The sequence below is a fragment of the Crotalus tigris genome, unplaced genomic scaffold (genome assembly GCF_016545835.1).
Source record: "Crotalus tigris isolate CLP2741 ecotype Arizona unplaced genomic scaffold, ASM1654583v1 scf7180000019170.200965, whole genome shotgun sequence".
Taxonomy (NCBI): Eukaryota; Metazoa; Chordata; class Lepidosauria; order Squamata; family Viperidae; genus Crotalus; species Crotalus tigris.
The window spans coordinates 185,445-197,956 of NW_024097411.1; the positions used below are offsets into that span (position 1 = coordinate 185,445).

The 12,512-nt window shown below is 36.2% G+C and overlaps 1 protein-coding gene across 1 annotated transcript in view; it reads left to right on the forward strand.

The window, feature by feature from the left end:
* VWDE (von Willebrand factor D and EGF domains) overlaps positions 1 to 8,817 on the forward strand; it is a gene marked incomplete at its 3' end in the record, with an annotated part of 157,307 nt that extends 148,490 nt beyond the window's left edge. Inside the window, exon 25 of the mRNA XM_039360249.1 lies at positions 8,002 to 8,817. Within this exon, the coding sequence (XP_039216183.1) occupies positions 8,002 to 8,817 (816 nt within the window). The remainder of the gene's footprint in view (positions 1 to 8,001) is intronic.
* Between the last annotated feature and the right edge of the window lie 3,695 nt (positions 8,818 to 12,512).

Here is a 12,512-nt window from a genome sequence, read left to right on the forward strand (position 1 = left end):
GACTAAAAGAATGAAAGAGAACTTTGATTGAAAGGCTTTTTATTTATTCATTCAATTTCTATAGCTGCCCATCTTAGTCAATGACTCTAAGCAGCTTACAATTAAAAAAATACGTTACAGTTAAAAATACTAAAAACATTTTGAAACAACAAAAATAAAAAACACTAAAAACATACAGATTACATACACATGGGAGCAAAATATTTGGCCAGTTAGCAGTACAGCTAGGAAATGGGGCCCTTAACATATGCAACATCCCAGATCATAAACATAGCCAGGTTTTTAGTGCCTTATAAAAAAGGCTAACATGGTGTGGGGCCATTCTAATCTCCAAAGGGAGGATGTTCCATAGAGCAAGGGCCACTGCAGAAAAAGCTCATCTTTTTCTCCCCACCAGCTGAGACTCCTTGACTGATGGGATCTGCAGCATGCTCATTCTGCTTGATCTGGTTAGATGATAGAGATTCTTGGAAAAAGGCAATCCCTCAGGTAAAAGCCATGTAGTGTTTTAAAGGTAACCACCAGCATCCTGAATTGTACCCAGAAATGCACCAATAACCAATGCAGTTCACATAGAGGTGGTTATATGTGTGCCATGTTTCTGGCACAATTTATTGCCTGCACAGTCACACTCTGCACCACTAGAAGTTTTCAAATGGTCTTCAGAGGCAACTTCATATACAGATGTGCTATAGTCATCTAACCTAGTGGTTAGTCAAGTCCTCCCAAAACAGGTATTGATGCAGCTAGCCCACAGTCCAAAGGTGTGCAAAGGCTGCCACCTGTTTTTTGAGCAGAAACCATGAGTCCTGGGGGACCCACACATTGCACACTGGGACAACCTGGGGCAGTGCAACTCCACCCAGAATCAAAAATGGAAGAACCTTGTTTCTGGGGATCCAAATACCCACAGCCACTCCACCTTGCTAGGGTTGAGTCAGAACTTGTTTCACTCCATCCAGTCCCCAACAGCCTCCAGACACTGGGATACGACATCCACATCATCACTCACAGGGTAGAGATATAAAGCTGGGTGTCATCTGCCAGTATGTCAGTGGATAACAAATGAATGAATAGTGAATAATATTTGAAAAGTAAAGTATGGTTTATATTGGACAGGAGTATGCAGACCAGAATTTTGCCCTTCAGCAGGTCATTGAGAATGTATGAATGTGAGAAAGAAATATTATTGTATGATGGTTGCTTTTGAGACAGTAAATGAGCTTGAATTATGTTTGCTGGAGATGTAATTAGATTGCAATTGAATTTTGATTGCTAAATGCTTTGAAGTGTATTTGATGAAAATAAAATATTTGTGAGAATAAATAGGATGCATAATGAATGATTAAAATTGAGCAAGGTGTAAGATGTTTAAAGCATTTGTAGATAAATTACAGTATATGAATGTTTATGGTGATATTAGAAATGTGTTTAGTCTAGACATGAATGGATGTGGAAAATACATGACATGTATTTCAGAATGTAGACAATATTATGTTAGGAGCTTAGCATTTGTAACAGTGAATGTTACTGTGATGCTAATATTACTATAAGTTCTAAGTTCAATAATGTTCAAAGTACAGATCTGAAAACTAATGAACAGAAGACCATGTGCATTTGACGACCACTTCTACAGATTGTGGAAAGCAACCTAAACAAGCAGGTGAATTTTGCTGTGTAAAATCTATAGAATGTTAGTGTGTGGCCTAAGGAATAAATGAAGGAAGCAAAAGTGGATATGAAAGTATATTTATTTCAACTTTCTTACATGCAAATAAAAGCTAGAAATATTGGAAGGCAAAAAAGGTAAGTCAAATGTGGTAGCATTAGTGTATCAGAGGTCTCCAACTTTTCTCGGTTGGTGGACTGGAGAGAAAGTGAGGGCGAAACATTTTACACGCATGTGTGCGCACACACACGAACAGGGCTGCAAGCATTTGTGATATAAAAAGGGTGGTGCTTGCGCCTGCGTGGCACTCACTAGCATCACCCCGTTTTTGCCAAGCAGTGCCCTGTTTTTGCCGCATGGCACCCCATTTGCATAGCGGCGGTGCAAGTGGGGGTGAGTTTATGCACACTTGTGCACACTGGCCAGCTTGTTCCATGGCCCAATGGCCAGGAAGCCACAACCTGGTAGTGGGCCACAGCCCAAAAGTTGGCCCCTGGTATAGATATATGTGCTCAAAGGAGACAAGGCCTAAAGGAAATGAGGGATTGAAAAATGTTGGTTTGTTTTATTTTAATTTGTTTATTTATTAAATTTATATGCTGCCTGTCTCACTATCCAAAGTGACTCTAGGTCAGGGGTGTCAAATTCAATTTCACTGAGGGCCACATCAGCATTATAGTTACCCTGGGGGGGGGGTTGGTGTGGCCAGAGTGGGTGCAGCCTACTGGGTGGGTGTGGATGGAGTGGGTGTGGCCTACTGGGTGGGCATGGCCAGTTCTACATTCACGTCAAGGGTGCCTGTGGGGGCCTGGGCAGGAGTGGGACAGATCTGAGGTTTTATTTGCATGTAACAAGGGGGTGGGACCAGGGCAAGTGCCAAGGCATGGTCCACCGGGGCAAGTGCCAAGATGGCCACCACAAAATTGTACATTGGCTCCTGGCTGGCCAGGGCCAGGGCCAAGGCAGTGGGGGCCGTTCCCTCACTGTTTCCAGGATGGCTTCGCAGGCCGCATGAAACCACTTCGCAGGCCGCATCTGGCCCCGGGGCCTTATGTTTGACATGTCTGTTCTAGGTGGCTTACAATGGCATAGGCTAAATACAAAATTGAGTAACAAGAATAAAATCAATATGTTCAGGTTTTATTGTAATGTTAAAAGAATGAATGAAGACTGAATCCCAAATATACGAGGGAAGAATAAATATACCCTTCATACATTGCTTCACACACAGCATAATAACATTGTTATGCCATGTGCAAAGCATGTCCAAATGAGAATATGGACAAGATGAAAGCAAGCATGGCTTTCCAAGTTTTGAAATAGGGGATGATGTTAATATAAACTAAGATCTTTTTCTTGTATTTCTTTTGCTAATTACTTCTTAATTGTTTTGTGCACCTTGTATTGTGCTGCTTATCCATAAGAAAATAGTTTGAGGGTTATGCACATAGATAGGAAAAAAAGAGAACATCAAGGAAAATTACATTAAACATCTATAAGGAATGTATATTAATAACATGCATTAGGAAACATTAATATAAACTCTCTATATATGAATTGTTTTATATATATATATATATATATATATATATATATATATATATATATATACACATACATATATACATACATACATACATACATACATACAAAACATATACCCAACAATCACAAAACAATGTTATATTTTCATACAATATAAAACTGATCAAATGTAATTTTTTGAAAAAAAAAATTATTAGATTATTATCGTGCCTTTATTACTTTATAAGTAATTCAACATACCTAATACTTCTTCCACCTGTTTTCCCAACAACAGCAACCCTTTGAGATGGGTATAACTGAAAAAGAGTGACTGGTCCAAAATCATTCAGCCAGTTTTCATGCCTAAACTGGGACTAGAACTCACCATCTTCTGGTTTCTAGGTCAGCACCCTGAACCACTACATCAAACTGGCTCAATGCAATTTAATTATTTAAATTATTGATTTAAATAAAAATATTAAAAATTATCATGGAACCATAACCCAATAAAATATTTTTTAAAAAGCTGCAATTAACATGAAAAAAATGTATGAACTAAAATTCTAGTAAAATTCCAGCAATCATAACAATGAAAACTGTATCAAAGATCCCCAGACAGGGCTGACACTTCAGACAGTGGTAGAACACAGAGTAAGGTGTCCTTCAAAGATTGATGTTGACAGGTTTAAAGGCAAGGAGGGAGCAATTTAAATATCTTGTCTCTAAAGTAATTATACATTTAAGGGTAAGTATCAAAATCAGGCTTCAGTATTTCATATGGGCTGATATTCAGAATGCTTTTCCAGCTCTGTGGAAAAAATGTTATGGTAATTTAATCTGGAGGTGATGAAGAACAGGTATCTAATCATTCAATTTTCTGTCCCAGCAAATAATGAAAAGGCTGATAAAAATCAATTTGAATTCCCGGCAAGCAGATATTCATACAATTAAGTAAACAGATGCTTAAATACAATGACTTGAAGGACTATTGGCTATATATTATGAAACTACCCTCTAACAGCAACATTATAAAACAGGCAGGCTGGCATCTTTTGTCTTGTGTGTTAATTCTCACTGACTATTATAGCTGCTCAGAAGGTATCCAAAAGGGACAAGGCTCTTCACCAAAGATTGCTGGGCAAGTAGTAGAACAACTCATTCCTTACATGTGCAAGATCATAAACCAACCAAGCCATGAGGGCAACAAAAGCAGATATTATGACAGCCACTGTTGACCCGCAATTCTTCTCCTTTCATTACCAGGGAAATATACTGATAGTTCTTATCTTAAAAACCACAACTGGACCCAAAATTTCCTTTGCAAGAGAGTTGTTAAGTAAGTTTTGCCCCTTGTCACAGGTGTTAAGTGAATTAGTGCAGTTGTTAAGTTAATAACAAGGTTGTTAAGTGAATCTGGCTTACCCATTGACTTTGTCAGAAAGTTGCAAAAGGTGATCAGGTGACACTGGGACACTGCAACCATCATAAATAGTTGCCATTTGCCAAGCATCTGAATTTTGATCACGTGACCATGGGGATGATGCAATGGTCATACGTGTGAAAAATGGTCATAAGTCACTTTTTTCAGTGCCATTGTAACTTTGAATGGTCACTAAATGAATGGTTGTTAAGTCAAGGATGCTGCCTTGATGGGGAGAGAGAGAGAGCCTCAAGAACAAAAGTACAAATTACACACCTCAGGGTTTTTTTCCTTCATGTCACTGGCCTTTGCCAGAATCTCTTTAAAACGGGTGTCAAACTCGCGACGTCAAATGACGTGTCGCGACATATCGTGACTTTTTTTCCATTGCCAGCAATGGGGTGGGCGCGGTTTTGGAATGACACATCTGGCCCGTGGGCCAGCAGTTCGACACCCCTGCTTTAAAGCATGCTGTATAACTGCTTTATAACTGTTCTTGGCCTGGCCCTTACATTCTATTGTTTCCTAAATGCACAGAGCTTTGTGCATTCCAAAAGATCCACAAAACTCTTATATTAGAAGGAAAATGCCAAGCAAATGTTTCTCTTCCTTATTATGCAAGAGTTAAAGACAGGAATATATCCAATGTGCATCTGATTTTTTTTTAATCTATTCATATATACAAGTACATTAATTAATTTATTCTGACAGGCCTATACAAAATAATGTTGCTTTGTGGGGGGCATGCAGATTTCATTTTGACCTTGAGCATTTTATGCTGTCACCATTATTTTCCATCTTCTTCCATTATATGGTAGCACATTGGGGCAGGGATAACCACTTCTGCTTCTTCCGTTGATAATGGATGATACATCTTAAGATATTGAAGACTATTTGAAATAAAAGAAAAAGAAAAAGCTGTTGATCTCGGGCGACCTTTCAGTGTTAACCCTTCTTCACAGTTTAATAAAAAAAATATGACATTTTAAAAAAATACTGCTTTGATTCTAATCTCTACTTGTAAAACCCACTTTCCTCTCAGCCTCTGTAAATTATGTAGCATTTTAAATAATGTGATAATCCTTGCCAGCAAAAGTACAGTATAAAATTAAATGGAAGAGAAAGTAGGAGACCATTTTCTGCCACTTGCTGTTTTAAACAGATACTTCTATCACCCAGTTATTTGGATATTTTATTCATTAATTCAAAAACTCCTTAGAAACTTATATTGGCAAGCAAAGTGAAAAAGATCCTATTACACTACTGTATGACTAGTTCAATGCAACCCCATTTGGGAATGTATTAATTATGCATTCAGTGGAAGATGATACTGTAGGTTTCTCTGAGAATATGATATAGAGTGGTATATAAATATTTTAAATGAGTCCAAAATTTAAAACTCAATAACTTGGGTAGGAAATTGGGAAAGAAATAGAAGATTCCAATTGGTGATACTACTACTACTACTATAGGACAATTCTGAACTTATCATCAGAACAACTGACTTTGATTAGGACTTTACAGTATCTTGTTGCAGTACTGGTTCTCAGTATTAATTTGAGGAAGGTATTGTGTAGGAAAGAATTAGCTGATACATTGAATGTCCCTTTGAAGAGGAACTTAGCCATGTGAGGTTCTTTAGTTGGGAACATAATTTCAAAATCAGGAGTGGATAGAAAGGGCCTTCCAAGTTACATTTTCAAACTTTAGAGGAATAGTCAGAATTTCTAACTGACAAATATATTTAAGATACATATCTTATCTGGAAAATACAGCAGTCTCTTGTAGAAATGACATTCTGGGTGGTGAAGAGCTGGCTTTTCCTCCAAGCTTTGAGATAGGGTGAGAACAGAGTTGGAAGAGAGTCTTGTGGATTGCTTCAGGGAAGTTTAATTGTGGCACCAGGTTTCTCTGCAGATAATCACAATTGAAGGTTTAAGTTAAAACTGTAGCAGTATTCTTATCAAACCTATTTGAGATAAAAAATTTCCCTAACATATTAAATAGAAGATCTTATTTATTAAGGTGCTAATTGGTCATTAAAATCTAACTGACTGAAGAACTGTCTCTATTGTTACCAACTTCTTCAGCCATTAACATTTACCTCTTGACGGTGTTTATGCTGTCAGTGCATCTATTTTATAGATGGGTGAAAACTGTCTTCTGCATTATTCTCAATGCAGGAATTGTTTTTGGGCTACATAATGCGTTCTTTTGTGGAGCAATTTGGCTTCAGTCTCTCACCATTTAGAACATCCGAGAAGAGAAATATCTCCTCTTAATAGCTGATTTTAGTGTTAGCAGCATTTTGTATATTTTGTACTGTTTTTATGGTATATTTTATTTATGATATTTTAAAACTTTGTGAGCCACCTTCAGTGCTCACCTTAGCAAAAAATAGAATATAAATGTTTGCCTTTTTTCTGTTTTGCAAACTGTTTTCCCTAACAGGTCTTTTTCCTTTTTCCTTTTTGTTTGTTTTTTTCAAATGTTCTTGTAACCTGGCACATTTGGAGAACTGGGAATTTAAAATGATAATTCAACTTTATTTGGGGAATTTTTGCTGCAAAAAACTGATATTAGATCAGTTTTCATTCAGATGCAAATTGCACACATTTCTCACCAATAATGATTCAGACGCCTAAGCTGTTCTGATTTGTGTGTGTGTGTTTTTTAAAGTGCTAATTTATATTAAAAAGTCCAAACTGAATTGCCAACTGGGTCCTCCTATTCTGAGATCTCAAATAAAATGTCCTTCGGTGGAATCTCTTCTCTGACCCAGAACAATGGTATGTCAAGACACTGCAAGAAATAAAGTTAAGGGCATTGTGGAAAACTAAATGAAGGTCTATATCCAGCCCAGAAAGGGGAAGGATTTATACAGGTAGTGCTTGACTTATGACTATTTGCTTACTGACCATTTGAAATTATATCATTCTCCCCAAAATGTACTTATGACCCCAATTCAAAGTTCGAAGGCCACCCTCCTGCAATCATATGATCTTATTTTGATGCTCGGCAATCGATCTGCATTTATGGCTGTTTGCAGCATCCCACAATCACATGATCACCATTTACAATGTTGTTGGGTTTTTTTGCCAGAAATCAACATTTACTTCCAGTTCCCTGCAAAAAAACGCCCCTTGCTGACAATGTGTTCATTCAATGATCACGGTGTTTGCTTAATGACCATTGCGTTCACTTAATGGTAGTTGCAAAAAAATAATAATCATATAATCCGGTTGGTCACATGTGTAACTTGACTTGCGACTGTCATGACATACGACAGAAAATATTTATCATATTTATCATCTGTCTGTTTGTCTGTCTATCGAATGTCACAAGAAAATATAAAATATTTTGTGCTGATCCACCTTTTTTCATTTAGTGTCAAGTTCTGCCAAACGTTTGTCTGATGTAACTGTGAAAGTCCCTGGGGAAGCCAACATCTCCCTTACCCAAGGTGTTATAAAGAATTTACAAGATATTGATTCTGCATCTTCACAAGATCATATTCCAAAATTAGAAACAATCTTTCATATAGCAAGATATCCCTTAACTATTGATATCCAATCTCCACTCAAAGAAAAAGTGGTGCCTCTGTCTCCTATACCATCTATAGGAAAAACCTTTCCATTCAGCAAAGTGAAAAATGGCACACAGGGAGCCCTTCTTCAAAAAAATGAAGCAGGAGCTGCTAAAATACTCTCAGACTATGAACTACAGATTCAAGCAGATATCACAAGGAATACCTCCGCTCAAGAAGACATGGGCACAAAGCTGCATGCTATTCAACAGAGCCATACCTCAACTGATCTGACACCTTCTGGAAAATATCTTGGGATTTCAGCTACCCAGACTAATTCTGACCATGGTTCTAAAGCAAAGCATTTGAGACAGTCCGTATGGACCACACTGTCTTCTTTCCATTGGAAAACATCATTTTCTCTTCGTGTAAATCAGCGTAGCCAGGCACTAGAGAGCTCTGTGCAGTCAAGAATTTCAGGAAGGACTGCTTCATTCAGAAAGCCTTATGCCTCAGGTGTAAACCATTTGGCAATTGACTGGAGATCACTTAATAAGCAACTCAACTGTGCACATATGCCATGTTTCCCTGGTGTGCCCTGTGAATCAACAAAGGATCAGGCATTCAAATGTGGACCCTGCCCCTTTGGATACAGTGGCGATGGAATACAGTGTTATGGTAAGAATTTTTTGAGGGGGCAGAGAAAGGGGAGGAGAGATTACTAGCACTCTCTACATCAATTCATGATTAGTTCTTGGGGGTATTGAGAATATTAAAATGTCCTGTTAAACATATGTAGCCTGGAACACCACATATGTTACTACATTTAAAAAATTATTCCAACACTTGTGTTAGAAACTATAGGAAAAGAAATGACCAGAAGACTTTGAAAAATCTAGTGAATAATTTAAGTTTTGATGTCAGTCTTCTCAAACTTTCTCATGCTATTCCCATATTAGCAATAAATATATACCTATAATTGTTAAATATAAATACATTGTACCTTGAGAGTGTCACTTATAGTCAAAGATGAGAGATATTCTTGTAGATTTTTTTTAGTTATATTTAGGAAACATTATTTCATATTTTTTTACCTTGATGAAAACAGCATTGTTAAGATGGAGAATGTGAATACTGTATATAGTTTGGTATATTCACTTACATGATATTAATAAAAAGTTATTTACTTTGAAATTTTTTTTAAAAACGGAACACAGCTTTGTAGATAAAAAGTGAAATATGCCTGTTCAGTAACTAGTATTGCATAAAATACAAAATATATCAGTGTCAGGTATCTGGGTTTTTTTTATTTTCAGTCTCATGGATCATGTAATAGTATTATATAAATAGTATTATAGTATGAAAAGTAGTACATGAGACAATTATTTAAGGGTAGCAAATTGGACAAACGTATATGAGGGAGGAAAAGCTGAATTCTTCAAAATTTAGGAGTTTCAGCATATTAGCTATAGAATTATATGATCTGGCTAGAAATGGAATATCTGTCAATTAAAAGAGTATGGCATAAATGAAAGTAGTACAATGTACCATAATTTTGTATTAAGGTAATATGTATGACTTAAAAGCAAAAACTTTGCTTTTAAATTCTATCGGTAAAACGCTGAAGAGAAAATTAGTCTATCATTTAAAATACTGTACATGACTTCAGGGCACATAACCACAGTGCATATTTCTGAGGGAGAATGTTAATTTGGCTGGTTAAATTAAAAAATGAACGAAATGTTTTAAAGGATCACAGTGCTGAAACCTGTCTAATAATTTGGCAAAATGACTTTCTTCTGTTGTTAGGGTTAGACTTTAATTGTTTTCCACATGCTTCTATATTTTCAACTTGCTTATCCAATAAATTTGCCTAAATCTAAATCCATTTATTGGGAATATACAATACATCAGTCTGTATATAAAAAACACTTGACATGATATATATTTATCGCTTAACAATATAGTCAGTGTTAAACAAGATGGCAATTGACAAGACTAAGGAATGCTAAGTTTGCTTCTTTGACACATTAGTGTCAAATCTATCAAACACATTTTGTAAATACTTATGCCTATACATTTTCCCCTTAAAATTTACCACTTATATTCGACATAGAATAATAAACAACCATCAGATTTCAACTCAAGATTTTCAATAATTTCTCATACCACATATCCTACTGTTCTTTGCCATATGAAATGTACTAGGCCCATAAAAATGAATTCATTTCCTGAGGTAAAAACTTCCAAGTTACAATTCAGATTTTTTTTCCTTAGTAATTTCATGCATCCTGTGCTAGTAACCCTGTACTAGTAAACACAAACATGTGTAATTTTTTAGCTCAGGTTTTTCTCTTACACACCCTTATCCCTCTGACAATTTCCTGCTTAGCTTTGTGTTCCAGAAATTGCAAATCAGGAGGATCATAAGTTTGACTTAATAATATTTTTCTAGATAAAAATAGTGATACAAAACAAATTACAAAATGGAATCAAATTCTAAAATTAATACTATAAATTTATAAATCAATTCTTGATGTATGAGGACTTCAAAGAACTATTGTCTAAATAAATGAGGATTCTTTGCCAGGCCAGTGGATGGGAAGACATATAGACTAATTATATTATAATCCACAACTAATTCTGATAATCAAGAAAACCCATTTTTATTATAAATGCAAAGAAAATAATTGTATTTTATTTATGCTTCTTCATCCTCCTGAAAAGAAGTATTCTATGGTAGGTTTTGATAATCAACTATCTAAATATACAAATATAAGAATTATAACTACTTTCCGCAAAAGAAGACTAAATTAGGATAAATATTTATCACTAGAGTAAATGTTATTCATTTGTTGTTTTGATTTGTGCCTTGCCTTTCTATTCTAGTGAATATTCAAGGTGGCTAAATAATAAGAATAAAGCATAAAGTAAAATTAATAGTAAAATTAATACTAAAATCAATTAGCAATTACGAACTTAGCAAAAGAGGGATATTTTACAGATGTTCTAAATGCTGAGAAATTGGAAGGAAAATATAAAATCCAACAGTTCCATATCTGAGAACAATACAAGAAAAGGTCCTATTATAGGTACGAGAAATAACGGTTTGGGGAGGGGGTGATACTCGAAAGGGTTTCGTGTACAAATCTCAATAGCTGAACAGCTTCATCATGGGAAAGTTAATCTCTATAATAGGCCCTACATGTGTGCTCAGTAAGCAACTGTTGATCTTGCAGTACCAGTAGTATATAGTTCTGTACCTTGTACAGGTTGGCAGCTTAGCTGGTACAATTTGTACAAGCTGCTGTTTCTGCACATTTTTAAAAATAAAATTGGCATTACTATTACACATAGAATGTGTAGTAGTAATGCCAATAAAGTGGAACCAAGGCTTTAAGAACCAACACTAAATTTATTCAGCCTAGAAGCCCGCCAGCACTCTTATATTGTGAATTTGCTTTTTCAGAGGGAGAGTTTCACCATCTCCAAGACTTCTTTTCCTATTTACCAAAAGTACCTTGGTTTCTCTGGTTTTAATTGAGTAGGTTCTCCCTTATCCTCCCAATTATCAGATTTAGGCAATGCTTAACATATTGATTGCTCTTTCAGTTAACTGATAAGAAGCAATACTGATGACACCACACTCTAAATCTCTTCATGACCTTCTCCAGCTGCTTAATGAATAAGATGCAAGATAAGATGCAACCCTGTGGAACACCACAGGTCACCAGCCTAAGTGTCGAGCAATTATTTCATTATGTCAACTCCTAGCATCAGACTGAGCCATTGTAAATCTGTGTTCCCAAAGACCAATCCCCCAATTGAAGGAGAAGAATATTGTGGCTGATAACAACGAACACTTGAGAATTCCAAGGCACTTAGCATTTCCCCAAACATAATCAAAGCAGCTTCTGTTTGGCTAAAAGCCTGATTGAATTAGATTCAGATAATTAGAATCCTCATAAGCATCTGGAGGGCAAGACGACTACCTTCTCAATCATCTCTCCCAGAAATTACATTTATGAGACAGGCCCATAATTGGTAGATACATCATTCAGGCAGTGGTGGGATTCAAATAGGTGAACAACCGGTTCTCTGTGTGGATGCCGCTTCTGGAAGTCCATTCTGGGTCTCGGCAACAAAAAATTAGCTACCGGTTCTGCTGAACTGGTGTGAACTGGCTGAATCCCACCACTGCATTCAGGTCATCTTAGAAGTGCCTCCTACAGGCAGGGAGAAACATCTTTCATCTGAGGAAACATTGCTTATTTCCAAGTTGTGCTAACTAATTGAAATAAATAAATAAGATCTTATGTAACTTGGGCACATCCCTATATAAACTACTCTTCATGTGGTATTTTTGACAATGA